Source organism: Ixodes scapularis, unplaced genomic scaffold (assembly GCF_016920785.2).
Source record: "Ixodes scapularis isolate PalLabHiFi unplaced genomic scaffold, ASM1692078v2 PGA_scaffold7__128_contigs__length_106722199, whole genome shotgun sequence".
NCBI classification, from domain to species: Eukaryota; Metazoa; Arthropoda; class Arachnida; order Ixodida; family Ixodidae; genus Ixodes; species Ixodes scapularis.
Genome location: NW_024609882.1, coordinates 19912545 through 19938528, shown reverse-complemented (window position 1 = coordinate 19938528; position 25984 = coordinate 19912545). Strand labels below are relative to the sequence as shown.

Genomic DNA, 25984 nt, shown 5'->3' with positions numbered 1-25984 from the left:
TTATGAAAAGTGCCCTGTCGCAATTGTTGCAACTCTTGGGATCTAACCCCCGACCCTTTGGTTGCGAGCCAGGCATGCTACTGGATAGGCCACGCAAGCACGCTTGCACGGCTGGGAACAGGCGGGGGGTTCATCTTTAGCTGTCGTGTTTCACCCTTAACTCTTTACTGACCATGGAAAAAGCAGCAATTTTCAAAGGCAAATGCTTTTATTTTCCTAACTGACTTGCGTATGGAGCAAAATGACACATCAAAATGTGGCCAATCAGTTGTTCTTCTAAAACAAACAGAGGTTAGTATAATGTGGGAAAAAAATTTTAAAATCTTATTTCTTGAAAATGCAATATATGAGTGGAAAGCGCATAAATGCCGAAACTTCTACAGCTATGTCAAATTAAACAACAAATAAAAAAAATTCCGCATATCATAAATGTGCTCCACACCAACGGCTATTGCTTCTGAAAGTTTGTGTACTTCAACTAACATTGTCTTATTTTTGGTTCGTTGGAGAGTTAGCCTGCATAACACGCATGCTTTTCAACAAAGGAATGCTTATATTGGTGCAACGCAGATGGTCGACCTCACATCCCCAGCGGAATGCTTTGTGTTCTACCTTAGTTTTGTCATAGCCTTGATTGCAGTTCCCTCGCTATAAAAATGTTGTGCGCCTTGTTCGGAACATAAAACGTGCACGCCCGCTCAGGACAGCCTTGCAAATTATAGTGATGCTCACCGGCAACCATACGTTAAACGACGCCTACAACATAACTTAAAGGGATACTTCAACGAAATTTGAAACATACCAGTCATGTTCAAAAATAGGTTGAATATGATCCACAATATCCGTAAATGACAATTGCACATCTGTATTTTGAGCCTGGTGGCTGTATTTTTCATTATAAACGTCCCACTCTGGCAAGCGCTCGGAGAACAGCCAGCGAAGAGCACGTGACATCCAACGCAATCGTGACATAGTTTGTCTCGGGACGAGCAAAGCTATGGCGAGGCTGACGTCGAGAGGATGGCCTGGTCGTTCCAGCCACCGAAGCGGCTGCTTTTGTTTGAATTTTGAGTGACGGGTTAATCTTCTATAATCTTGTAGGGGGACAATAGCGACTTCTGGGACACACAAAGGAGATTCTTGGGAAGAGGGGAGCTCTTCCTTCCCCTCTCCTTTCGTCGTGGCCGGAGGCGAGACAATCTCCGTCACTAGCTGTCAAGGTTCCTAGACGAGCATTACAAACGAGGCGTTAGTGACATGCACCAGGTGCTCTCTGGTAATCGCTTAATTCGTTCTAAAATTCCTTTTTGTGACTTTTTTAAAAAGATAGTGGTGTGTCCAATGTGATACTGCTCCTCTGAACACATATCAGTGATGTGCTTGGCCCAAGCCATTTTGGAGCACCTTTTGGAGCAGCCAAAACAGTGTTTTGGAGCAACAAATGTGGCCTTTGGAGCAGCCAAGACAGTGTTTTGGAGCAGCAAAAGTGGCTTTTGGAGCAGCCAAAACAGTGTTTCGGAGCAGAAAAAGTGACTTTTGGAGCATATATGCTTAAAAAAATAAATACTTGTTTTAAGTGCTGGACAAACGAAGGGCACTTTGTGTTGTGATGTGACGTGTTGGGGTGGAATTCGCTGCTTGTGTTTTTACAATTCCGAAAAAAACCACAAAAAACACTTGCTATCGTTTTACTGGTTCCCGATGTGGCAGATTTTTATAAAAAGTAAGCAAATGTAAAGCAATAGATTGCAAGCACCCCAGCTGGTGCCTCTCGTGCAATCATGTTTACATGCACGTGAGGGCAACTTCGGCAGGCTTGCAGTTACACGTGCTGCGTCGCGCGAGCGGAGACAATGGCTGTTCGACCGAAACCGAAATCATGCCACTCTGCTCCGTCACCAACTGGTTCCCAAAATGGTACGCAAAATGTAACTGTCCAGCATACGACAATAAACAGTCCAGCGGCGCGTGCTTCCCAGGCTGGCAGGTGAGGTACAAGCTAAACACGCAGAAAAAAAGAACCTGAGCATATCGATGCAAGACATTGCGAATCACGGTCAAAAAGTTCTTGGAGCACTTTGTGCAACGACTGAACTCGAGACAAACAAGTGCACTGTGCGGGTTCAGTGTGCAGACATTGCTTTCCTCGCTTTAGTTCACTTCCCATCATCAACTTTCTTTCGCGGCAGATTTTTCACGTACCGGGGTCTCTCTCGGAAGAAAGCCCACCGAGAGAAACCTAGGTAATCAATACTTCCGACACAGCAGTCATGGAGTTTTTATAGCAGCGCATGATTTAAACAAGAGCAGGAATGTCGATGCGTTTCGGTTTAGAAAGTGCCATATCTGCAGCGACGTGGGGACGGCAACACACGTCGTCGCACGACCATGGCGACTGTGGTCGCGAGAGCGTTTCAGCTCACAAAGTAACTCTCGCCGCGCAAAAACGTGGTTTTGTTTCACAGCATGATGGCATGTCTGGAACCCGGCACACTAACGTCAAAGCGTCCGCCCACGCCCGCGTCTATCGCTAAAAAAGAAAAAGAAAAGAAGACGCGAGACGAGATTCCCGAGACGACGAGAGCGCGAAACGCGAGACGGCGGGAAATATCATGCAAGACCGCATAGACGATTGATGCAGGGTACTTTGTGTTGGGCGGCGTCTTGTACCACCTAGCCAACGCATGCTCAACTACGGTTCTCAGTTTCGTTTCGTTTTTGAAAGGCAACCAAAATTAGTCCATTGGCGCAGGCTTGGCGCAGATTAGGCATATTTTGGCGAAATGTAGTAGGATGTAGCAGAGTTAGCCCCTTGGCAGTTTGGCGCAATTGGCGCAGCAATCACATATAGATATAGACCAAAAAATGAGTGCCGAAATTTCGTTGTAGTATCCCTTCAAAGTGTCCCCAGAGCTCTTGAGGTCTAAAAAATATGCCACAATACAGTTGAATTACGCAAATAAAGCCATCTTTGTTACGAAGACTGATGCGCAGTTAGCCACGTTAAACAAGTGCAACCACCGTTCCCAGGACTATTTTTGACGGCCCACCATTTTGTGATAAAGCTTACACCTACCTTGAAACCAAAACTAGCGTTCTTCGGCTATCCAAGAGATTGTGGAATGTAATTCTCCGCACTACATTTAATTTCTTGACGGCGCTGGGAAACCACCCATCAACGGTGATCAATGGCTTATGGGTGCGATCAGGAAAGAGTTAAGCGCAAAGCTTAAAGGGAAGCTGAAACACTTCTTTCAGAAAACTAGATAGAGCGTAGTTTTATCCTGCGAATCTTAATATCACGTTTGTTTTCCCCAAAGATGCAACTAAACGCGAGACAACACAAAAAACCTCTGACCAGTCGTCACGTCATAAGAGGATCTTTCGGCCGCCAAGTGCGTGTCGCTTGAGGGCCGCATGTGCAATTGCAAGCTTGCCTGGTATTTATATTCCCCCGCACTGGCACCAGTCGTGACGTCTTTTTCTGCCCTTTTTAAAAATAGCGAGAGTGCACGTGCATAGCTTTGATAGGCGCTGAAGATGTGCGAGATCGGAGATTCTGAAAACTGCTCTTGTGATGTCACGCTCCGGGAAGGAGGGCCTTCAGCGGTTTGTTTGGAAATGATTTTTTGCAGCCTTTATGCACCATTTGGTTGGTGTATATTTTATTTATTATTATTTTGCTCCCCAACCAGAGAGACTTCTCTCAAATGTTCACCTTAAAGAATAATTTCGATATTTGAGATCCTGGAGGTCAAATGATGATTTAAGTGTGTTTCCTCAAATACAAAACCGCTTCAGCTTCCCTTTAAGTGTCGTCCTGTGATTTTGGCCTTTTTGATAGCAGAGCTCCTTCCACAGACATCATCGCTTAGTGTATGGCGTGCCTCGAGGGAAAGTATATGCGCGTCCACTCCCCGTCAGAGAAACAGATGTTCAGAGTGGACCCTTCTCTGTGGTGTATGCTACTGTTCTCTCTTTACATATTTGACAGATCGTATTAGCTTTACTACTACACTCCAGCCAATTCGCTAATTCGATTCTCCTTCGTTCGTGTGCAGATTAACAGGATATGCCCCTGCCGCATTTGAGAAAATTTGCTTTTTCTTTTATATTTATACTTCTTACATTTGAACACAACCAAATGTGGCTATATAACAATAAAATGTACAATTTAAATTCTCTTGCACATAACTAACTTTCAAACCTTTCCCTGCAAATTTTTTTCTTATTTCTTTTTTGTTTTGTTTAGGTTACCACTCACCGGTAAGGAGGCTCAGTAAGAAGCTTGCATAGGCAGCCATGAAGGTGCCATTGCTCTTCTCCTCTGGAAGCCTGCACAAACAAAGACACGAAGCGTTAGCAAAAATTTCAGTACCACTGTGCCGAAAAAATCTACAATTTTAATGTGGCCTTCTGAACCGCAACTATGGATACCTAGCTAATCACAAAATCATGGCTAGCTTTTCTAATCTAAAGAAACCACAATTTACTCTCGTGCTGAATGACCAATAATGAATTGGCTCTATTTCCAGATGTCGTTCCAGTACATATAGCTAAATAATCCAATGGGCTAGTCGGTCGAACATTGTAAAACACAAACGGTACAGGGACAACGAAGAGTAAAGGAACGAGACAGGACACGCGGTCTGGCAAATGCTGCCAACAACATGAGAGATATCTCGAATGCGACAATTCAGACATTTTGCCTGCACTACAGAAACAACTTGTGAACCAACACATACAATGTCGTACGCAATGGGAGCTTAGTCGAGCCAGCCAGATATAATTGATTCATCGAGAATACAACATTAATTAGAGAACAGTGCGATTGTCACTGGCACACGAGCGTCTAGCCAGCCAGACGAAGCGGGGCCAGTTCGGATCGACAACCCTACCTGGCCAGCAACAGGTCTAGCAGGTAGCAGACGGTGCCGTGTGGCAGGGGTGACGAGATGGCCGCAAACAGAGCCTCGAAGTGGGCAAACTCCAGGTTGGGCACCCTGTACACCAGCTCCACCACGGTCCTCTGCTGATCTTCCCCGGGCAACTGGTCGAGCAACTCTGGAAGTTGGTGGTGCGGTGACGAAATGGCCATGCAGTCAACTTGTGCCGTTCACTAATCGTAGAAGCTGTCTCAATGAGTAATAATATCGTCACCAATAAAAAGAACAGATGCGTGTAAAACTGAAAATAAGCATTTAATAATGGCAACTTGTGCCACAAACTAGAACAAAGAATGTATTCTGTGACGGCGATGAAAATGCAACCGAATTGAAGCGGTGCGCTATCGCTTATTTTATGTGAAAGCTGCGTTCAGGAATGTTCTAAATCAGAACACAAAATAAAGAACAAATAATGAACTGAACCATCCTAGAAAAAAAAAAAGAAAGAACTGGGCTGCGAGGGTTAAAACCTCATACCTTCGCGCAGCAGCGGAGAGCAAAATAAACTCTGCTATGCACACGGTGTTCTCGCGAAGCATCGTTCAGGTATGCCTGTAATGCTGCTAACATACAGGTACTTAAGGTGCTGATGCAGCGAAGATTTTGTTGGGTAAATTAATAATGCTAAACAGCTTCCAGTACTAGCTGAATTTGATTTCGCTGCCCTCTCCCCGCCAGGGCAGGAAATCCAGCAGTGTTTTTCATCATAAGCAATTGCAGCTTAGGATGAGGCACAAGTTGTAAACACACCGACTCAATGCAGAAGGTGTAGCTTATTGAAGCGCCCTAGGCCTATCTGCTAGAGCTTGGATCAAACTGCAGGCTCATTAAAATTGTGTCGCACGTTTAGACCACGGGTTCCCAAACTGGGTTCGTAGTGACCTGGAGGTTGCCCAAGGGCATCCTCGCAAGTTCCCCAAGGTCTTAAAGTTCCTCGATTGTCCTTGCCCCTAAGTATACCCCCAGTTTCAAGGGGTTAGGACATGACAAAAATAAAATATGAGATAACTATACTGCTAGGAGCCATTGTATGTTCGTAAATTTCTGCTAAATTTGTTCTGAAAATGAAGCATTAATTTTGTGGATAAATCGATTTATACTACAGGGTGAAACAAGGAGACGCCAGGCTCTTTAAATCGACCGGAAAATTTGGTTTCGTAATCTATCACGCTACGAGTTTGTGCAGTGTTGCCCACAGATGGTGCATTTTTTTTTGTAAAATTTGCAAAGAGCGAGCTTACCTGAGGAAAAAGTAAAGAAAGAAAAAGGCTTAGCTCCTATGGAAACGCAGCGACGCCACCAGTCTGCAAACAACACGGCGCCGTTTCGCCGCCAACGAACGAGCATACGGCGCCAAGAGCAGGCCTTTTTAGCAGACAATCTTTTCGGCTCAAAAGCGGCACGCATTCCGCAGGCGGCGACAGTCGCAGAAACAAAAAAGACAGTCGCAGTAACAGCAAGGAACTGCAGTTCCTTGTCTGCAAAAGGGCCGGCTCTCGGCGTCGTCTGCTCGTTCGTTGGCGGCAGTCGGCGTCGTGACCGCTTGCGCCATCTCTTGTCTCCCGTGCGAAACGGTGCCGTGTTGTTTGTAGACCGGTGGCGTCGCTGCGTTTCCATAGGAGCTAAGCCTTTTTCTTTCTTTACTTTTTCCTCGGGTAAGTTCGCTCTTCGCAAATTTTACAAAAAAAAAAGCACCATCTGTGGGCAACGCTGCACAAAGTCGTAGTGCGATAGGTTAAGAAACCGAATTTTCCCGTCGATTTAAAGAGCCTGGCGTCTCCTTGTTTCACCCTGTATATGTGGGACCCTTGGATCCACGCCATTCTAAAATGCCACCGTGTTTGTTAAGTTGGTGACGTCATTCAAACACGCGGCGTACCCTTCCACGCACTCGCAGACTTGGATCTCTCGGTGTTTCGCGCATCAGGTTGCATGCCTACCTTCCGCGTTTCGAGCACGCAGTTTCCAGACGATGACGTCTACGGTATAGCTTGCTTCGTCGGTGTCTTTGACGCTGATCGCAGCAGCGACGACAGTAATTGTTATCGAAAGGTGTTGAAGGTTGGTCATTTTGACTTGGACTCGCTAGCAACCCGCGATGACGACAGCGCCACAGACGAGCTCGCCGTCGTCCGCCACAATCTCGCACGTGCATGCAGGGTGGAAGGTCAAAGGGTAAGGAGACGAGAGTAGGAGTATAGGCCGGAGTAGCCAAGCGGCGCGAGAGTGTGTGATCGTGACATGATGAGGCAAGTTTGGGCGAGCATGGGGCACCTAGAATGAGAGCTTTTAACTAAATATGACGACCACACGGTTTATGGGCACCATGATGTGAGTGACCTGTGCAGTGTTGCCAGACGAAAATGATTGACATTCCTAAATTGAGCATTGCAATTACAAGAGCTCTAAAAATCACGAAACTTGGTGCTAGTAACCTATGAGCATTCCATTTCAAGAATAATCTACCCGTTCAATTTTTGTGTCCTAAAGCCGACGTACAACCTCGGTTTTCTGTAGGGAAGATAATCCTCTTTGCGCTCCCCTCTCCTAAGCAGCGGGGGAAACAAAGTTGGGGAAAGGAAAAAAAGTGGAGAGGATATAGGAAAGGAGGAGGCGGACAAGAGCGGAAAGCGCAAAGTGTACGTCAACCTTTAAGCACTAGTTCAGAAGATCCGAGCCATCCACTGAGCCATAACCATGTGCAGACGCAACAATGCTCATGGACGCAGGCAAGACCCACGTAATTAAAAAATATGCGGCGCAGCCACTTCTGAAAATGTGGTAATGCCAGATGGAAGTATCAATTTGCTCCATCTTGCTTTCTGCAAAAAGCTAACCTGGCGATAGCCCTCTGTAGCCTAACACACCCAGAGCAACCCCGAGGCGTTGTTGCCGCCCCAACCCGAGCTCATACTGGCTCCCCCGCTCGTCGCTCACAAACGAGCGTGCTTGCAATGCATCAAATGCAGCGGCTTCCGCCAAACGAAGTGCCACTCACGGATGACCTGGAGGCTGCAGGCCTGCAGTCCCTCCAGGAACTCTGGCAGGCGGAGCTGCGCCACCTTGCCCACAAAGGACAGCACGCCGGGGTCGCAGTGGTGGGCCGGGCCAACCGCCTGCCTGGGAAGGCTACGCAGGAACTCGGCCAGCACGGGAATCCTGGGCAGACCCGGGAGGCACACCCAAGCTTAGCTGGAACCGCAAACAAACAAATGCCACAACAACAAAAAAAAGTAGTGATGCGAGCATATTGTAAATGAGTTACATTTGCATCGCACCGCCACATCTTGCCGGGCCGTGCGTGCACTGCACCGCCACAGAGCGGGCTTCCCTGGTGGCGGCTTTTGGAACCATGCCGCACGAGAGCCAATGGGAGCCTCGTTCCTTGATGACGTGCGCCAGCCAACGGGAGCATAATCCATCAAAAATCGGCCGCACTTCGCGCCTTTTAAAGGAGGTCAATTTATCTGCCGTTTTGCGTGGCTTTTTGCGCGGCTTCAAAGCTGGGACCCCTCAGATCGTGGCTTCACTTTGCTCCTTTGGGACAGGGGAATTTAGGTGCCGTTTGGCGCGGCTGATGACGTCGGCTCACTCCATAGAACAATTAATGCTTTCGCATAAAGAAAAAAAAATTGTTACAGTTGCTCCTTTTGGATGACTGCCACCATTCCATTCTTTGTTTAGTTCACCACGCTGACCCTTGTTCCCATTAAATGCTGTTTCTATTTGACAGAGGGTGATCGTCTGCCCTTGGCTCCCTCCGTGTTTTTTTTATTCTTTCAAACTGAAGTAACCCCTAAAATAAAACAGGTGACCTATAATTACGGGGCAACCAAAAGGAAGTTTTCAATCCTTACTCAATCGATCAACTACAGTAGAGCTTCTTTATAATAAAGATATAAGGATATGGTGAAGCAAACTTAAAGCATGCTCTAACACTGTTGGCACTGATGTAATGAAATGTTTTAAAATTTAAAAACCGACTTTACTGCACAGAGGTCCTACTAGATACTAGCTCTATGCTTGCATATGTCATTCCTGCATGAATCCTAAAATGTTGAGCAAGCGCCTGTGTAACATTAAGCGCCCACCCGCCACTTTCATAACATTTGAAAATGAAATGCATCTTAGTCCTGCAGATAGTCAGGACATGCAGTGCGCAGCAGGATGCATATTTCTATCTCCTTATAATAAGTGAAGTATCATAATTGATTAGTAAGAATTAGCGGGACCTACTAAATTGAGCGAGACGTAAATCCGTTAAAGTTAGCGGCCGTGTCACAATTTTTTGTGACTCTTTAATTACACTTTGTGTTTAAAGTAAGCAAAAAACATATCAAGTGCATTCAAATGGCAATTCGGGCTAGTTGGTTTGTATCCCGCTTCAAAGTGCCAAAACCACACAAGAACAATAAGAAAGGGTATGACAACAGGGCGCCCTGCTGTTGTCTTCTTTCTTACTGTTCTTGTACGGTTTGGCGCTTTAAAAAATGACATATCAAGTGGCCGTCCCAGACTTCTGAGCCCATCTAGATAGCTAAAATGCTTTTCCGTGTTTACTGCTTTTCCAAAAATGCCAGCGTAAAGCGAAGAAGCTTCAAATGTGGCCATCGGTGCAAAGCAGTGAAAACAGACGTGCTCGCGCCGGTGTAAAACGGTGAAGCCCAGGCTATCACGTGCCCCTCCTGCATTTCTGCTCTTGGACCTAACAAGCACCCCAGTGGTTCAAGAATATCTCAAAAATTTTGGGCGTGCGCTTGCTCGGTATTTGATTATGGTAAATATGTGATTCTACTTCCACGTGTGTAAACAAATAATATTAAAAGACTCACTCTGATAAATCGAATTCGTTCTCCAGAATTCCCGTGCCGGAGCACATTCCAGAGGAGATGCACGCGTCAACAATTTGATCGCTCGAGTGAATCACGCGCTTCGTCCCACAGATCCGACACTCCATTTCACGTTGCGGTGCACCGCAGAGGATGCTACGAGCCGTCAAAGCCAATCAATGCCTCATGGGTATCGTGTGACATTCGAAAGGGGTACGGCAGTGCGCAAGGCGAATTGCCATGTGCTACACTTAGAGTGCCGGATTGGCTGGGATTGCTGGTAGTGTCCAGTGCAGTTTGTCGCACGGTGAAGCGGAGTGTAGCAAATTGTAATACCAGGGTCTCAAAGACTACCAAAACGCTCACACGGCTTCTTGGATTGAGTGCCACTTCAGCAGTAGTCTGTGAAAGAAGGCCAGGACCAGTTGGAAGTCCTTGGGTTGCAGGATGTCACTGTCCTCGTACAGGGAGAACATGGCTTCCGCCAGTTGCCGACAGTCTGCGGCAAGGAGACAACAAATGGGGTATTCGCACGTTTTCCTTCTCTCCCACTTCAGTGGTGCCTCAGTAATATGGAGTGTTACTATGGACACCTTGATGCACTCGACGAAATTTTCAAGGACGAACTGGGTAAATTCATGCATTTCTGTATCATTACGATGGACGATTCACATTATGGACTCCTTTCTGGGGAACGAAGTTGTCCACATTAACGAGACATTACTGTATTATGCCTGGCACCCTCGGTGCAGTCGGCTCTCGTCTTCAGTAATCCGTTTGTTAGGCAAAAAAATAATGTGCCGCGATTGGAAACTGTCTGGTTATTGCCCTAAAATCAAATTTCGAAATTCAGTTCACTGTTTCACCAAGTCGCACAACCCCAAACAAAAATGCACACCTGGTGACAAAGTTGGGGACGTTTAATTACACACCTGAAATCGATTGGCGGTCGACCGCTAGAAGTGAGAATGTACGACCGCCGCTTCAAATTGAATAGCGCAGCATCATTTCTAACTTGAACACTGCAAAGAGCCCATATATCGTGGCTTTCCCTCGCACCGTGAAGACTATAAATGACACAGCGCTATTTGATTCGGACCGCTACTAGCCGTCCAAACTACCCGAACACCCTTAGATAAAACCCAGGAGACTGTACCAAATGCAGCAACAAAAACCTGTCTGCTTGCAACCGCAAGAAGCCCTCGTAAGGTTTAGCGAAACGATTGGCTTCCGCTCTTTTGTGTGGAACCGCGGCGTGACAAGACCGACGAGCTCCTACGTTTCGTCGACGTCGGAGGCTAGAGTGCAATCCAACTCGCCTCTGGCGGAGAGTCGGGGCAAGAGGAGGTTGGTGATCTTCACCACCTTCCGAACGTCCGACGAGCGAACCTGCCCGCTGCCGACAAGCTCCCGGAGGAAGGACACCTCCCGGGGGGTCTGGTCCGGGGTTTGGACACCGGCGAGCCCCGCAAGAACCTCGCACACGCCGAGGTTAATCGCCGTCACCGAGACCTGCAGCACACGGCAAGGGTTCGCTCATTGCAGTGAAGTTAATGAGGCACCGATCCGATCGTGAAATGTCAACCGAAAGTTCTGTCGACGGTGGCATTCAAGTGGCAAGCAAGGTGCTGCTTGAATCCTGATTGTTTGTGTCAGACAAAAAACGGGTAGAGACCACTTCCAAGGTGCTGTCGACGTTTGTGACGCAACTGGCGTCGTCTAGAAGTAGGACGTCTTTCTGAGATCTGTAGTAGGAATTCTAATTCTCCCAATTCATTAAATTGTTTGGTTTGATTATTTTTGTACTGGCATTTGTTTCGTTTTAATTACCAATGCCAGCCCAGTACAGGACATTGTATATGGTCAGAGCAGGTCACGCACATTCCTTTGTGTTCTTGAAAAAGGTATTTTTCTACCGATACAAAAATAATGCGTTCCTTTTGCAAATGCTTTACGACTTCATTGTGTCGTCCCATCAACGTACAGATATGGCAGAACAGCTTATGCAGGTGGATGAGGTGGACTGATGCAAGACGCAACTGACAGTTCCAGAAAAATAAAAAGGGGAGCAAAATTCTCAACGAACGTCAAAACCTGTTTAAAGGGGTACTTCAACGAAATTTGAAATATTCCCGTTGTGTTCGAAAAATAGGTTGAATATGATCCACAATATCTGTAAAAGACAATCGCACGTTTGTATTTTGAGCCTGGTGGCTGTATTTTTCGTTTTAAACGGCCCACTCTGGCAAATGCTCGGAGAAGGCCCAGCGGAGGCCACGTGACATCCAACGCAATCGTGACAAAGGTCGTCTCGAGACGAGCAAAGCTACGGCGAGGCTGACGTCGAGAGGATGGCCTAGTCGTTCCAGCCACCGAAGCGGCCGCTTTTGTACGAATTTTGAGCGACGGGTTAATCTTCTATAATCTTGTAGGGGGACAATAGCGACTTCTGCGACACACAAAATGCATTCTCGGGAAGAGGGGAGTACCTACTTCCCCTCTTCTTTCGTCGTGGCCGAAGGCGAGACAACCTCCATCACTAGCTGTCAAGGTTCCTAGACGAGCATTACAAACAAGGCGTTAGCGACATCCACCAGGTGCTCCTTGCTAATCGTTTAATTCGTTTTAAAATTCCTTTTCGAGACTTTTTTTAACAAGATATTGGTATGTCCGATGTGATACGGCTTCTTTGAACACATAAAGACCAAAAAATGAGCGCCGAAATTTCGTTGTAGTATCCCTTTAATACCACGGCTACACGACCTGAATTTCCTGTCCGTTTCCATGCCCATCAGACCTTGCAAACAGCAGCCGCTTCGCCAACGCACAACCTGAAACGTCATGACCAGACACCAGGATGTGCTCACTTTAAGAGTTGAGCACAGCCAGAACCCGTAGAATGCTTGCTACCCTGGTAGAAGCACTAAATGTTCTCGAAGTACCAAAAACACCAAACTTCGTTTTAGAACAGTAATGCATGTATGTTCAGACAACAGGAAGTTAGTCAGCCCCAATGATGTGTCTCCGCTATAGACGAAGAATTTAGTCAGTGCATGTACCACAGAGTAGAAATACATGACTGCACACCAGTATGACGGTCATGCAGGTCGAAACGAGCAGGGGTGTGGATTGAACGCAGGATTTCTAGGTTCCACAGCACGAGCTTCCACTCCCCGTGCCCCGAGCTGTGATGTATCGACACACTTGGCCACTCCTCCTCGGAACAGTGCCGCAATGCTAAAATCGACAGCTACAAAACGGCAACCTCGTGCAACTGAAACAAACCATGGGGGCAATCCTGGCACAGCCGGCTCATGAGCAGGAAAACGGGCCGACATTCTCCTGGCATCAACATGGCCAACATCAGCCAAATGGAGAGCTCGATTTGGTCGCTTCTCCAACTCGAGGAGGACGCTATGGAATGCGGTACTCTGGAGGCATTCAGTGGCTCCGGCACCCACCTGTCTATTTAGGGCGGGCTCCTTCTTGCCCTTCTTTCTGTTACTCGGAAGGGCAGGAAAGCAGTCCTGGGAATAGGGGAAGCGTGGACTGAAGTGGGACAGCAACTGCTTGCCGAAGGAGTCCTCGAACCACTGCACCTGCAAGTGCCGGTACATTCAGACAAATGCTAGTGACTAATCGCTTGTTGTCATACGATGAACCATAAAAATCCAAGTCAAAACATACCTCAAACATTTGTAAAAAAAAAAAAAAAAAAAAAAAAAAAAGAAATTGAAGGTAAGCACATACAAAACTCAGCATAAATAAAAAGCATATAAACCTACACATGAAGGCAGATGTCCGTGTTCATATGTACACACATTCATACAACAGGGGTGGAAGCGGGCTAGAGCCTTTTGTATCAGGGCTGGGAGCAGCAAAAGTCCCACTTTGGAGCAGTTTTGGAGCAGTAAAACGCTCGCTTTAGAGCAGCTCGGGAGCAGCAAAAGTAAATTTTGTAGCCGTAGAAGTAGGTTTTGGAGCAGGTCACGGAGGTCAAACAGGTGACTAAAAGTGATTTGTTGTTCCTAAATGTGAAAATGAAGCAAAAATATATGCATGCACATCCCAGAATAATTTTCAAGCAACATACATACATACCTTTCTATTTCTATTGCATAGAAATATGGAATATTGGCAATTTATGCAAAGGAAAGGCTTTGAGGACCATTCCGGCAGCAGGCAGAGTCATGATAGACTTTATATGGGAGGCCCCGACAATAAAAGCACAACTTGAGCCACGCCAGTACAAACCGTCTATTTAATAGACCAATTGTAAACATATATTCAGAAAACTAAACCACTGCAAGGTGTCAAATAAACTACCTTCGCTGACTACAGTTTCTGTTTAATAAAGAATACACATGTTCAATCACTGCTTAAAAAGCCCTATATGAAGTTTAGTAACAAAATACAAGGCTACTGTCATTTGACAAAAATTCAGATGCAAAATAAAATGTGTATTTTATATCTTTAGAATACCACAGTCACTCGTACATATGCAGCTTTAAGCATCGACTAGAAGAGCAACGCAACCTTATGTACTCCATAAAATGTTGTGCATTGCGTGTCTCCATAAAAAAAAGATTAAGGTGCCACAACATGTCTCAAAATAAAGCAGCCCTTGCTGACCTGTTTTCATTAAATACAAATGTTCTTAATCCCTATTTATAAAATACAGTAATCCCTACACCCAAGTTAACATACAAAGCTATATCTATATTACTTTAGATAAAAAATATATTCTTAAAAATATCAGAGCCACTAATGCATATGCAGCATAAACACCGACCAGAAGAGCCCACAGGCTTCCATGTTAAAAAAAAAGGGTTGTGACTAAGCTGAATCTGTGTACATCAGAAACAACTGAAGTTCACCTTTTTTCACAGTCTGAAGATCAGGGTCAATTTCTTTTATGCGCTCGAGTACTTTAGGCAGTTTAGAGTTCAGATCACTTGTACGAGTAGAGTGGCTATAGCAAGTTAAGGTGCGCTCACGACAGGAATCGGCAGCGCGGGAGTGTTGTACGGCATTTCTGATGTAATCCCCACTCCTCCACGCTAAAAGAAAGAAACAAAAAGGTGTGTAGCACTGCCAATTAAGCAACTCGCTTAAAGATCGCGGGTATTGTTTTCGCCAGTCGTCAGACGGCGGGAGACAACACACGACAGCGTGCACATTCGCGCACACAATGATGGTTTTGGTTTCGTTTTGAAAAGACATATTGAGCTCGAGAACGCATGTGCCTGTGCTCGCGATTCTTCACGGCTAAGCGTCCAAATATGGTACGCTACCAAATAACAGGTAAAACCAGTAAAGACCATTTATTTTTACTCATGTTGACGCATGCACATGCGCTCGCAAAAAAAAAAAAAAGCTTAACTAACATAGTACGTGTTTCTTAACGGCTAAGCGTCAAAATATGGTACGCTACAAAATAACAGGTAAAACTAGTAAAGACCACTTACTTCTGCTCATGTTGATGGCCGAGGTAGCCCAACGGTGCCGAGGCACCAACTCCCACGATCACGGCAAATCGGGACAACGGGCAACTGCATGCGCGCTCCAACCGCGCCAACCAACTATTCGCGACTCCAGCAACCTATAGGGGGCGCCACCACCAAACAAACATGGCGGCTGAGTCCAGGTCGCGTCGGCTCGGCTGCGCCGCCTGAATGGGTGGCGCATTCAATTTAACAAATTTTCTTTTGTTGAATGCCCAATTTTATGGGTATTTGAACTGAGACAGTTAAGTGTAGCCGGTGCGCATAAACTTGCCGAGCATAGTTTTGTTTTGCCGGTGTTTTTTGTTCTTTTCATGTCAAACTTTATTTTTGGAGACTTCGTTCAAAACCGAAACTATGGGCTCCAGAGGAACGGTATTAGACTCTAATTAATTTTCATCGTCTAAGGAAAGCGACGAGGGCTACAAAATTGTTCCACCGAGAGTAATTTTTAGCTAACTCGCATGCCTCGACCATGCGACTTATCTGTCCGCGAAATTGAGCTTTTGTGCCTGTCCGCGTTTCAAGGAACAGCTCCAGTCGTGTGCTCGGTCAAGAACACAGGCTGCAGGAAAATTACGAAAATTGAGCAAGCGCTTCTTGAGCCAAGGAGCATGTCAACTCGCTGGCGCTTCACCAAGCAGCTGATACTCGTATTTCGATCAATTCAGGTTTTAGTAGCAACCGAGAAGTCATTTTGACGAATATGCGGATTATGTATTATATTACGTACTATGGTCCCATTAAAGCGATATTAGTATATTCTTCGGGTTGAAATATAAACTTAATTAACTAACTATTAGGTGAACTGCTGAATAAAAGTATATTTGACAGACAGAGAGATACTACTTAAACTTAGCCAAATGGTTCTAGCCGGTAGAACGGAGACGAATGCAGACAAACTGAGGAGAGTCTTCATCGGAGATTCACTCAAACCTCTCCGCATTGAACTTGACTTCGAATCCTGAACGGATAAAATGAGTATTTTTTTTGGCCGGTCAACCTGAGCAATGTAGACATATATTGCTGCTGGCTTCGAGAGGGGTTATAATATAAACATTGGAGGCGCGATAGACCCTAATGACGTGACAGCTTCTAACTTTGCGAGACGCGTCCCCCACCTTTTGAAAGCAGATAATTTCCCTCGTTAATCATATGCAGCGAGCAAATTTTCTGAATCAAGTAATTGCGAGATTAGCCCAACTCCTTCAATGTGGTCTTTTTCGGCGAAAAGCCGCCAAGATGAATAGCCAACGCACTGGCCGGCGTTAGTGGCTAAATTAAATTGAAGCTAATCGAGCACAACCAAACTCAAGGAAAACAGCTGTCGAAGCTTCCCATTCACTTGACTGCAACATTGGTGTTCCCTCCAGTGAAACACTTCGTCTGTCGACCTCAGTCCACTGTTCTATATCCTTATAAAGAAACCACTTATCAGTTACCAAGCAGTCGTCACTTTGAATGTGATTAGAGACAGACGAGAAATCAAAACGCTTTTCCGTGATTCCTCCTCATCCCAAAAATTGAAAGCACGCGACCGTGTGTAGTGGAGTAAACGGGCTTTCAAACGCGTGATGGAAAGAAACAATCTGCTGAGGCTTCACCACACTAATGAACACTCAGGCAAACTTAAGAAATTTTCGGACCTTCATCAAATTACATTGCTCGACCCCGCGCCGACAGCACGAGTCCGCGAAAGCCATCAGAGACGCGGCGGGGCGCGGAGCGACCTGGACCGACTGCTTCCCGGTTTTCCCGCTTGGCGGCGTCCGTTTTGCTGGAGTCGCGAATGCCCGAAACCAAACCGATGTGTTCGTATATCAAGCTCTTTGTAGTCAAAATCGACATCTCACTCTCGATTAACTAAAATCGACGCCTCGCCCTGCGGTTATATGTGGTTCGGAGCCCCAGTCGAGTTGGCACGAGTCACCCGCACTGACGCCTAAACAAAAGTGCACACCCCATGGTGGCCAGTGGCCGACCGTTTTCCGCTAAATTTAGAGAAAACACAAAAAAAACAACTGAAATTGGCGTTTTGGAGTAGGCTGGCGCAGGGAAGTGAATTGGCGCAGGGTGGCGCAATTGGCGCAGCGCTTCCACCCCTGTACAAACGTTACAGAGCCAAATAACCGGTACAATGCTAGTGGCAACAACGCTCGAAAACACGGGACAAGCTATAGTAGTTTCTCCGCGACCAACTTGACCACATTAATTTTAAAGGTTGTGGGGGTTGCAATTCCCCAATTTCCACGAGTTTCGTGGCAACCTGAGCTGCTGTTGCAGTTTCCTGCTCGCAAGTACGATGGGGCCCAAGTGAAGATTGCCTCTGGTCTGTTCGCCATTCCTAAACAAGTTCGACACCCCTTTCGGGAATAACGATTTTCTTCAATCTCCCCTTGAAAGTGTGACTCCCAGGTTTTTTTAATTTCATACGGGAGGACTTTTACGGCAAAAGACCCCCATATTTCACAGAAACTATGTTCTATCTCGTACGAATTTAACGGGCCTTTGTCAAGCACTTACGTTTGCCTTGTTCTCTCTCCTCAGCCACTCAGCCACGAGGAGAAGCACGCTCAGGATGCTGTCCATCAAGACGAGAGAGTCCCTCTCAGCGGCGTCCCCTGGGAACAGGGACAAGAAAATAATGACGGGAATTGAAACGGTGTTCAAAGGGCTTCCTTTTGGCGACGTGTGTGAGAAGACAGGACACAGTGATGCTCCAAACGTTTCGAAAACCTCGCTAAGAACGCTGCCACTCATTCCCCTTGCCTTGGCTTTTATGCATCTTCGAAATAAGGAAATGAAACCCTGCTCAACAAGCACCACACACTCTGCTTATCGTATCAAGCGTTCAAACATTTACAGAAGGAAAGAGAAGCCATGGAGCTCCTCCCTTTTTCTTTATGTGGCAAAACAAATTTCTGTAGCCACCGAATCCACCACATTTTCCCAATTTGAAATAAGCAGAATAAATTTCCTTCAATACAGTTTCTGCTAAATTAATCAAGCACCAAGAACCATGCTGCAACTGTAGTTACACATGCAGGCATTTGCTACAGCAACTTCTGTAAAGCAAAAATTTCCAATGAATGCCACTTCGTACGTGTGTTCACCAATGATTTATATCAGCAACTTGCTTCCACCCTTTTATACCAGTGGTTCTCAACCACTGATGTTTTGGAACCCTTTTTGGATCGGCGGAAGTGGCATGGGTCCTTATCCGCCGGGGTGGATTGGGCGATATTGAACAATTGCGATTATAAAAGGGTAAATGAAGGAAAGTAAATGCGTGCGAACCAACTTTGTAGCCCTGAAATAAAGAATAACCAACCTTACTCACTCAGTGCACACGGTTTCATCTATCTAGCTTAGTGGGGCAGTCAGCATCAATAAAAAAAAAAGGTTTAGTGGTCGGCTTGACCGAGCACTAAACCTTTTTAACCCCATTTGAGCTCAAAACTGCCGTCTCGTCTCCGGTGTGAGGATGTGGCATGGTGTCGTGCCAGGGGCCGCATGCGAACCGGGGTCTACAGGTTGCCGACCCGTGTTCTAAGACTTCAGGGACCCAAAGAAAGCCTTCAGCGTCCCGAAAGAGTCTGCGAACCCCCACTCGAGAATTATTGCTTTGTACAGATATGATGATCGCATGAAGCACATGTGTACATACGTTTCCCAGCATTCTTCTTGCTCCTTCAGTAATAGACCCTTTGCGAAATTCTCAAAAGCCCTCGCGCACTACACCACAAATTATAGGAGTTTTCGGTATGCCCCCTGCCACTGTCTTTTTTTCGCTACCAGGTGATGTACGCAAGCAGACACAGGTTACCAAGGCAACAACATTTGAACAGCCGAGGCAGACAAACGCAAAAAAATGGGGAAGAGGGTATCACGTTGGCTAGTTCACGAGGGTGCCCCTTTCTCATCTGCCTTTTTTGTACAGGCTCCGTCGTCTGCTACACCGATGTTTTGTCGAACCCTGCCGCAGTTGCGGTGCAAAATAAGTGGATTCGGTGACACTGCAAGGTGTGAAAACAAGTTAAGACGCATTACGTAAATGAATAGCATGAAGGAGGCTTGATTCGACCCGGGTACCAAAGGCAGCGCGGATATGGTACGCCGCCAACGACTTACGACGCTCCTACGGATGGCCGGGATGGCTTTGACGGCTGTTGCTGCCACTCACGACCAGTCGCGGAGATGCAACGAGAAAGCGCATGATCTGTACCGAAGATTTCCGAAATCCTCTGCCGTCGTGGCGCGGTTTGTATCGCTACAGATCTCTTTGCCAGAAAGCCTATAGCAGTAACCTCTACCAGAGCCTCCAATGTAGGTTACACCCCACCTGTGGCCTCAGAGTAGGCACTACATCCCTCTCCGAGACGACAGGCATGGCGTAGCTTACACGGGGGCAGATAATATGCCAAGGTACAGCTCGCTATACTTCGTTCAACCTTACGAGAGACTGCAGCGGACGCTATGAGCCATCAGAGCTTATCCAACGTCACACGACCTTCGGGAGGGGACGCAGCAATGCCAGGGGCACGTAGTCATGCGATACATTCACGGCTTGGCTTGGCTGGGATGCCTCCTAGCATCCGCTGCGGTCTATTGTAAGCCGAAACGAAGCGTAACAAAACTTTGAACAGCAAATGAAGGAGACGAAGCAGAACCAAGAAGAGAGCATACCCGAAGAAGGATCCGCTTCGACCCACATGTCAAGCAGGAGCGGGACCAGTTCCTCCGCAAACTCGCGTCCGCCGGCCCGGCCCGTACCATCCGACTTCTCAGAGAGCAGTCCGGCGTGCAACCTAAAGGGCGGCTTCGAATGCACCAGTGGTGACGAAGGGAAGTTGACGAGCAGTGCGGCCTGCAGGAAACGCTCGAGCCGCAAGAGCACCCGCGCCCAGGCGACGCGGTTGGTGGTCCGGCGTCCCGGCTGAGACGAGAGAATGCGTCGCCGCTTGGCTGGCGGCACCGACGACTGCGTCTCGGCGCTGGCGGAGATCATGTTGAGGAAGTTGCGCAGCGTGCCGTAGGGAGCGCGGACGACCAGGGCCGGCACGCAGTCCAGCAAAACACCGAGCAGGTCGAGCGCGTCGTGGCGGACGTCGGGGCACAGGTGGTTGGTGGCGCAGCCCAGGTGAGAGAGGAGTAGGGGGCCAAAGGGTGAGAGGCGGTCGGCAGACACGGATCCCAGCACCAGCCGCAGGACCTGAAACGACAAGAGATGGCAGCTAAACCCCATTTCGCCTTACGTCTGGCCGCAACGGGCGCTATGAGCCGTCGGAGCCGATCTGAGGCTGTTTGCACGAGCGAAGCATTGCCCAGATCTACTTTGTAGACCTAATAACTGCTACTGCACCAAAAACTAAACATTTCTTCCTTAACCCCTTGCCTACTCATTTTTTTTCTTTAAAGATCGTACAGAAAGCTTTATTTAAATCAAGCAATTTGCGTCAAAATAAAGAAAAACGTTTCCTTGGCTTTTAGGCGTAGTCTCGTGCTCTATACCAGGACTTCTGGTCGTCTCCTCTTCTTCAGTAGTTCTTCACAGTATGATAGAAATCGAGAGATTAGCAGAAACCTCACATAGGACATCGTTTTGCCGAAAATTGGGGTCTCCACTATGGACTTCTTGGACCAGTTCATTTTGACTGTGTGTTTTTTCACTTGCGTCATAATGATGCACAAGGCAAAGTATGCCTTTATCTCATCCGGAGTGGTGTCAAACCATTGCTCCTCACAGCATTTCTTGGAACGATCCTCGTCGCCCATCTCTTGTTCGACGTAGCGATTTGTCTCGGCAGAGACAGACGCCCAAAAATCATGACTTGCAAACACGGAAAAGGTCGACAAGGCGCTTGTCTTCTCACCAAGACTGCGTTGAACCCTAGCTGACACACCTGGGGTTTCTACAAAGGTGAACTGAGCAGGCTGGTTGTCCCTCTGCTCCCAGTTCCAATGATGTGCAGACGCCGAAGTCGATGAAATGCTTCCAGGATTCGCATTGTTTTTAACACTTTTCTCACTGTCCGTTGAACTCTCATCGGATTCCGAGTAATCGGAAAGGCAGCAGGATTCGTTGTCAGAAATACTGGCGCATTCATCACTTTCAAAAAGAAGTCTTTGTATATCTTCGTCCGCCAAAGCAGACCTCCGCGCCTAAACATGTTTTTGGCGCGCTTGCTTACAATAGCGCGCTTATTTTTTGTCAATGGAGCGCCCTCTCTCTGTCAAAAGGCAAAGCAAACAAGAAAAGAACCCAAGGTAAACAGGAGCAACAGGGGTAGTGCTGCCATCTGCCGCAGAGCTCACAAAACAAGCTCTGAAACCGAAACACGAGTCACACTCGTGGTCGGGTTTTATGGTCCGTAAATGGCGGCACGAATGACACTCGTTATTAGTAGGCAAGGGGTTAAAGAAAGCTGGTTCAGTTATTCCTTAAAAGAGTTGGTTTACAACAGCGGAGCTGTTAAGGGCTAGTTTCCCCGGTATCATGTCCGTCAGAAAACAAATTATGACACGAAGCTCTGGACAGCTACCACCAACGGCGGCAACCAGACAACTGGCTTGCCGGCTGTCTGGTTGCCGCCAGTGCTCATACATGGCACAACCTTTCCGGCCTTTCCCTTGGGAGTCTCTAGGTCCCTTCCACTCTGGCTTGCCGACTTGCGGCCAGCCATTACTTCATTTCCACCATAGTGGAGCTTCGCTGGTCTTTTTTCTTCACTAAAGTGGAAAGGCTGAAAGTTTTTGTCATTCTTTTCTTTAAAAAGAAGTCGCCCTCGGGATGCTTTGGTGGGCATTCCAGCCCCCGCCAATTAAATCCACTCCGGCTAAAAGCTGGTTCACACGTTTGCATTCGAGTGTGACTGAGCGCGTTGTGACCACTTACGACGTGAGAACAGACTGGCGCCACCTAACAGCTGGCTCTGAAAACATGTCCCACCTGCGTACGACGAAGCTGTAGGCTTTTACAATATTGGCGAGATCACATTTAAGCACTGTCTACGAGAAATTATGCCTTATAATATTGTCAGAACTATTTCGAACACACCCCGAAAGAGGAAGCGTAAGGCAGTTGCAACGCAGTACCCAAACTGTGCGCCAGCCTTTCGTGACTGCGCAGAAAAGTGACAACACCCGGTGGCTTTACAATAAGTTGAAAACATTTTCGCCGGAGTTCTGCACCCCAAAAGGGGTGCAGCGTTGACTGACCATTTGAGCATCCCAAGCGCTAACACAACTACATTTCATTCATCTTTTTTTCCTCGTACATCCTAAGAATTGGAACCACCTTCCCAGTTCAATAAGTTCTTCCAGCACCGACTTGTAGCATTTTAAATCTGTTTTAACTAACCATGTTCTTGACGATTGTGTCTAAACTGCATTTTCTTTTTCATTCTAATGTGTTCCCGTTTTCTTAATTGTATTACTATATTGTTGCTCTCCCCCTCTGTAATGGCTTCGGGCCCTGAGGGAACAATAAGTAAATAAATAAATAAATAAACATCATCACGGCGAGAACGTTTTTGGGTTGAGAACCAGTTTGCTTCGATGGAGGGCTATCGTGTGAGTACGAGCAAGCACAGAGCGACTTGAGTACCTTCAGGGCAGCTCGTCGAACGCCGCCTTCTTTGTCGGAACAGGTGGTGCCCAAGATTTCAAGCAGTGCCTTGAGGTGCAGTGCAAAGGTCTCCGGATGACTGATGCCGAGTTCCTTGAGACCCGTCAGGGCGTCTAGACGGCTCGCTGCGTTGTAGTGGTGGAGCCTGGCAATGAGATCCTGCAAGTGGCATTGCAGGTTTCTTTGCTCATGATGGAAGTGCCTCTGCAGTGGGGGGCCAATTTGGATGGCGCAATACAACTCCAGAACTTTGACCTAATATGGCTTGCACAGATGCCCGATCAGTGGTCATTGTAAAGAACTTTGCTGCTGTGCGTGAAGCTTCAGCAACGTATATTTCGCACCACCAAATTCGTTTGTCTCGGCAAAAACAAGTAGGAATGACCGTTGGCAAGATGCAATGAAGTCACTTACAAGTGGTGTATACGGCGGGAAAGTGTTCCAAAATGCGTCTCTGGCTCATAGGAACGCAAATGGGGGCACGCCAATCAAAGGGCAGCATAGAGAACTTGCAGGGAACGCGCGGTGATAAGTCAGCCAGGCGCGCGCCACTATTCCTTGAGGTTAGGGGAGGGGGTGGGGGAACAAAAGTGTATGCAGAGCATACGAACTTGCGTGCCGTATAGGCACCGACAGGATGGGATCAGGGAGGTCTTTCAGTAGCTTGTCCTCCAGGGCGAGCCTCCTATATATCTATAAAGCCAACGACCATGTGCCGGAGGCCTACTTATTAGTGCGTCTAAAATACGTACATATCATGTTTGTATAACTTTTTAGAAGTCCCAGACGCTTCTGCCAACAGGTGTCGAAATAACGAAGCCAAATACCTGTCAGCTTGAGCCAACAAGTTGAAAGAAAGCGAACAAAAGCAGATGCTTGACAGTAAACGTATTTTCGAGAAGTAAGAACTTACAAAAGAACGGACAGAATGGCTGTGTACTATTTATTATAAAGCCGTTTTACCTGAATGTTTAGCTTCCGAGCTGTGGTCGGCTCGCCACTTGCCGGCTTCGAGGGTCTGTCGCGCAGGACGATTTTCTTCGTTTTGAAACTCGTGTCTGTCGTGTTCAGTGCTTGCGGGAGTTTCCGACCGACTCTCAACTTAACTTTCTGGAAGTCCTTTTGTTTTTTCTTGTTTTTACCCATTTTTAAGCACAAACGAAGTTCACGCACGCGGCCCGAGACGCGCCGTTTATTTTTCCTCTGAAACTCCTGCCAAACACGCCGACCGCAGTTTAATACATGTAAAGTAAGTAATAAGAACAAACAAGAACATTAAAAATAACTTATGCTAATTTAAATAATAAATATTAGGCGGCACAATCAGATTTCGTAATCTTTACAAGTACAGTTTTGAAAAATCGCGTCTAAAAATCTTTGCTGCGATGCTGTCTCAGAAGTTAAACCGGAAATGACGAATCCAACGGAGCGCCATCGGAGCGCTTGCCGTGTTTGCTGCCGGGGAAAACACAAAGGTAGTTCCCGCGTTCCCGCATCTGATTGCTGCTGCAAGATCTCTCGTCTTCTTCAATACTGTCGTTGCGAACGATTCAGCCGTCAATTGCGCGTCTGAGCACCTCATCCTGCTTGGCGGTGCCGCTCCGACCGGCATGCTGAACCCCGCAGAACACACGCCGTGCCACGGAATCCTCGACCGCCATTACACGCCATAACCGTCACGTGACATTCTGGATAAATCTTCCTAATCTCTCGCAGTTCGGCGAGACCCCGAAAAAAAAACCTGTGCATCAAGACCACCTCGGAACAACGCCAGTGCTTCAAACCAGTGACGCAGTGAAACGCCGCAAGAAACTAACCCGAAAATAGGAGACAACATCGAACCACCATGACGACCCGTGTGTTTGTGGGTCGCCTCAACTACGATGTGCGAGAACGGGACTTGGAGAAGTTCTTCAAAGGCTACGGCCGCATCGGTGAAGTTCTGCTCAAAAACGGCTACGGCTTCGTCGAGTTCGACGACTACCGTGACGCTGAAGACGCGGTGCACGATCTCAACGGTAAGAAGCTGATGGGCGAACGCATCTCGGTCGAACTGGCGCGAGGCATCCGCCGTGGGCCGGGCACCGGCTACGGCGGAGCAAGCAGCTCGCGCCGGTACGGCCCGCCCAGCCGCACCGAGTACCAGCTCCTCGTGGAAAACCTGAGCAGCAGCGTGAGCTGGCAAGACCTCAAAGATTTTATGCGGCAAGCCGGCGAAGTCACCTACACGGACGCACACAAGCTGCGACGCAATGAGGGAGTCGTCGAGTTCGCCACCTACTCCGACATGAAGAACGCGCTGATCAAACTCAACCACATGGATCTGGACGGCCGTCGAATCCGACTGATCGAGGCGAAGCGTCTGCGCCGGTCGGGGTCGAGGTCCCGGTCCCGGTCCAGATCGCGACCGAGGAAACGTCGCGCCGACTCCAGCCGCTCCAACTCGCGCTCGAGGAGCCGGTCCTACAGCAGATCGCGGTCCCCGCCGCCCCGTCGTCGCGGCAGCAGGTCTGAGTCGCGTTCCAGGTCGCGCTCGAGGTCCAAGACTAGAGGCAAGAGGTCCCCGTCCGGACGCAGTCGCTCCAGGTCGCGTTCGACTCCTCCGAGAAACAAGTCACGCTCCGTGTCCAAGGGCAGGGACGAACCGAAGGCGAGAGATTCCCGATCAAAGTCGCGGAGCCGCTCGAGATCCACGTCGAAAGGTGCCGAGAGGAACAACAGGTCGAGGTCCAAGTCGCCCGCAGAGAACCGGAGCAGGCGGTCTCGGAGCCGCTCGGCGAGTCCTGCCCGCAACTCGACGTCCAAGAACGAACAAGGAGGCAGCCGGTCGCGTTCGCGCTCGTCGTCTGCAAACAGCAACGCGTAGTGGAGTTCTCCCCTACCAAGTGGGGATCTCGGCACCATTGCGTGTTTTAAATCGTTTCACGACGCGCCGCCGCCTCGATTTTGCCACCAAATCACGTACATACGATTTTTTGTTTTGCCTTCTATCACCCCCTCTCTTTGTCGCATTTGTTCTTCCCTTCTTTTTTTACGTCTTTGTTGTTGTGGATCGCCAATAAAGGCAAGAAAAAAGCT

The 25984-nt window shown here is 47.7% G+C and overlaps 2 protein-coding genes across 2 annotated transcripts in view; one reads left to right on the top strand and one right to left on the bottom strand.

The window, feature by feature from the left end:
* The window catches only part of LOC8027498 (testis-expressed protein 10), a 32429-nt gene extending 8281 nt beyond the window's left edge, over nucleotides 1–24148 (bottom strand). Inside the window, exons 1-10 of the mRNA XM_002408539.5 lie at nucleotides 23870–24148; nucleotides 22886–23065; nucleotides 19966–20491; nucleotides 17803–17900; nucleotides 13237–13374; nucleotides 11095–11287; nucleotides 10142–10274; nucleotides 7945–8105; nucleotides 4899–5064; nucleotides 4265–4335 (exon numbers count right to left, since the gene is read on the bottom strand). Of these exons, the coding sequence (XP_002408583.3) occupies nucleotides 4265–4335; nucleotides 4899–5064; nucleotides 7945–8105; nucleotides 10142–10274; nucleotides 11095–11287; nucleotides 13237–13374; nucleotides 17803–17900; nucleotides 19966–20491; nucleotides 22886–23065; nucleotides 23870–24052 (1849 nt within the window). The 5' untranslated portion in view covers nucleotides 24053–24148. The remainder of the gene's footprint in view (nucleotides 1–4264; nucleotides 4336–4898; nucleotides 5065–7944; nucleotides 8106–10141; nucleotides 10275–11094; nucleotides 11288–13236; nucleotides 13375–17802; nucleotides 17901–19965; nucleotides 20492–22885; nucleotides 23066–23869) is intronic.
* A 159-nt stretch (nucleotides 24149–24307) lies between these two features.
* LOC8027494 (serine/arginine-rich splicing factor 4) lies at nucleotides 24308–25984 on the top strand. The gene has a single exon (XM_002408538.4). It carries the CDS (start codon nucleotides 24753–24755, stop codon nucleotides 25770–25772), a length of 1020 nt encoding a protein of 339 aa, XP_002408582.1. The 5' UTR covers nucleotides 24308–24752; the 3' UTR covers nucleotides 25773–25984.

Excerpts from the sequence above, each read along its gene's own strand:
- LOC8027494 (XM_002408538.4), top strand. The coding sequence starts at position 24,753 with ATGACGACCCGTGTGTTTGTGGGTCGCCTCAACTACGATGTGCGAGAA.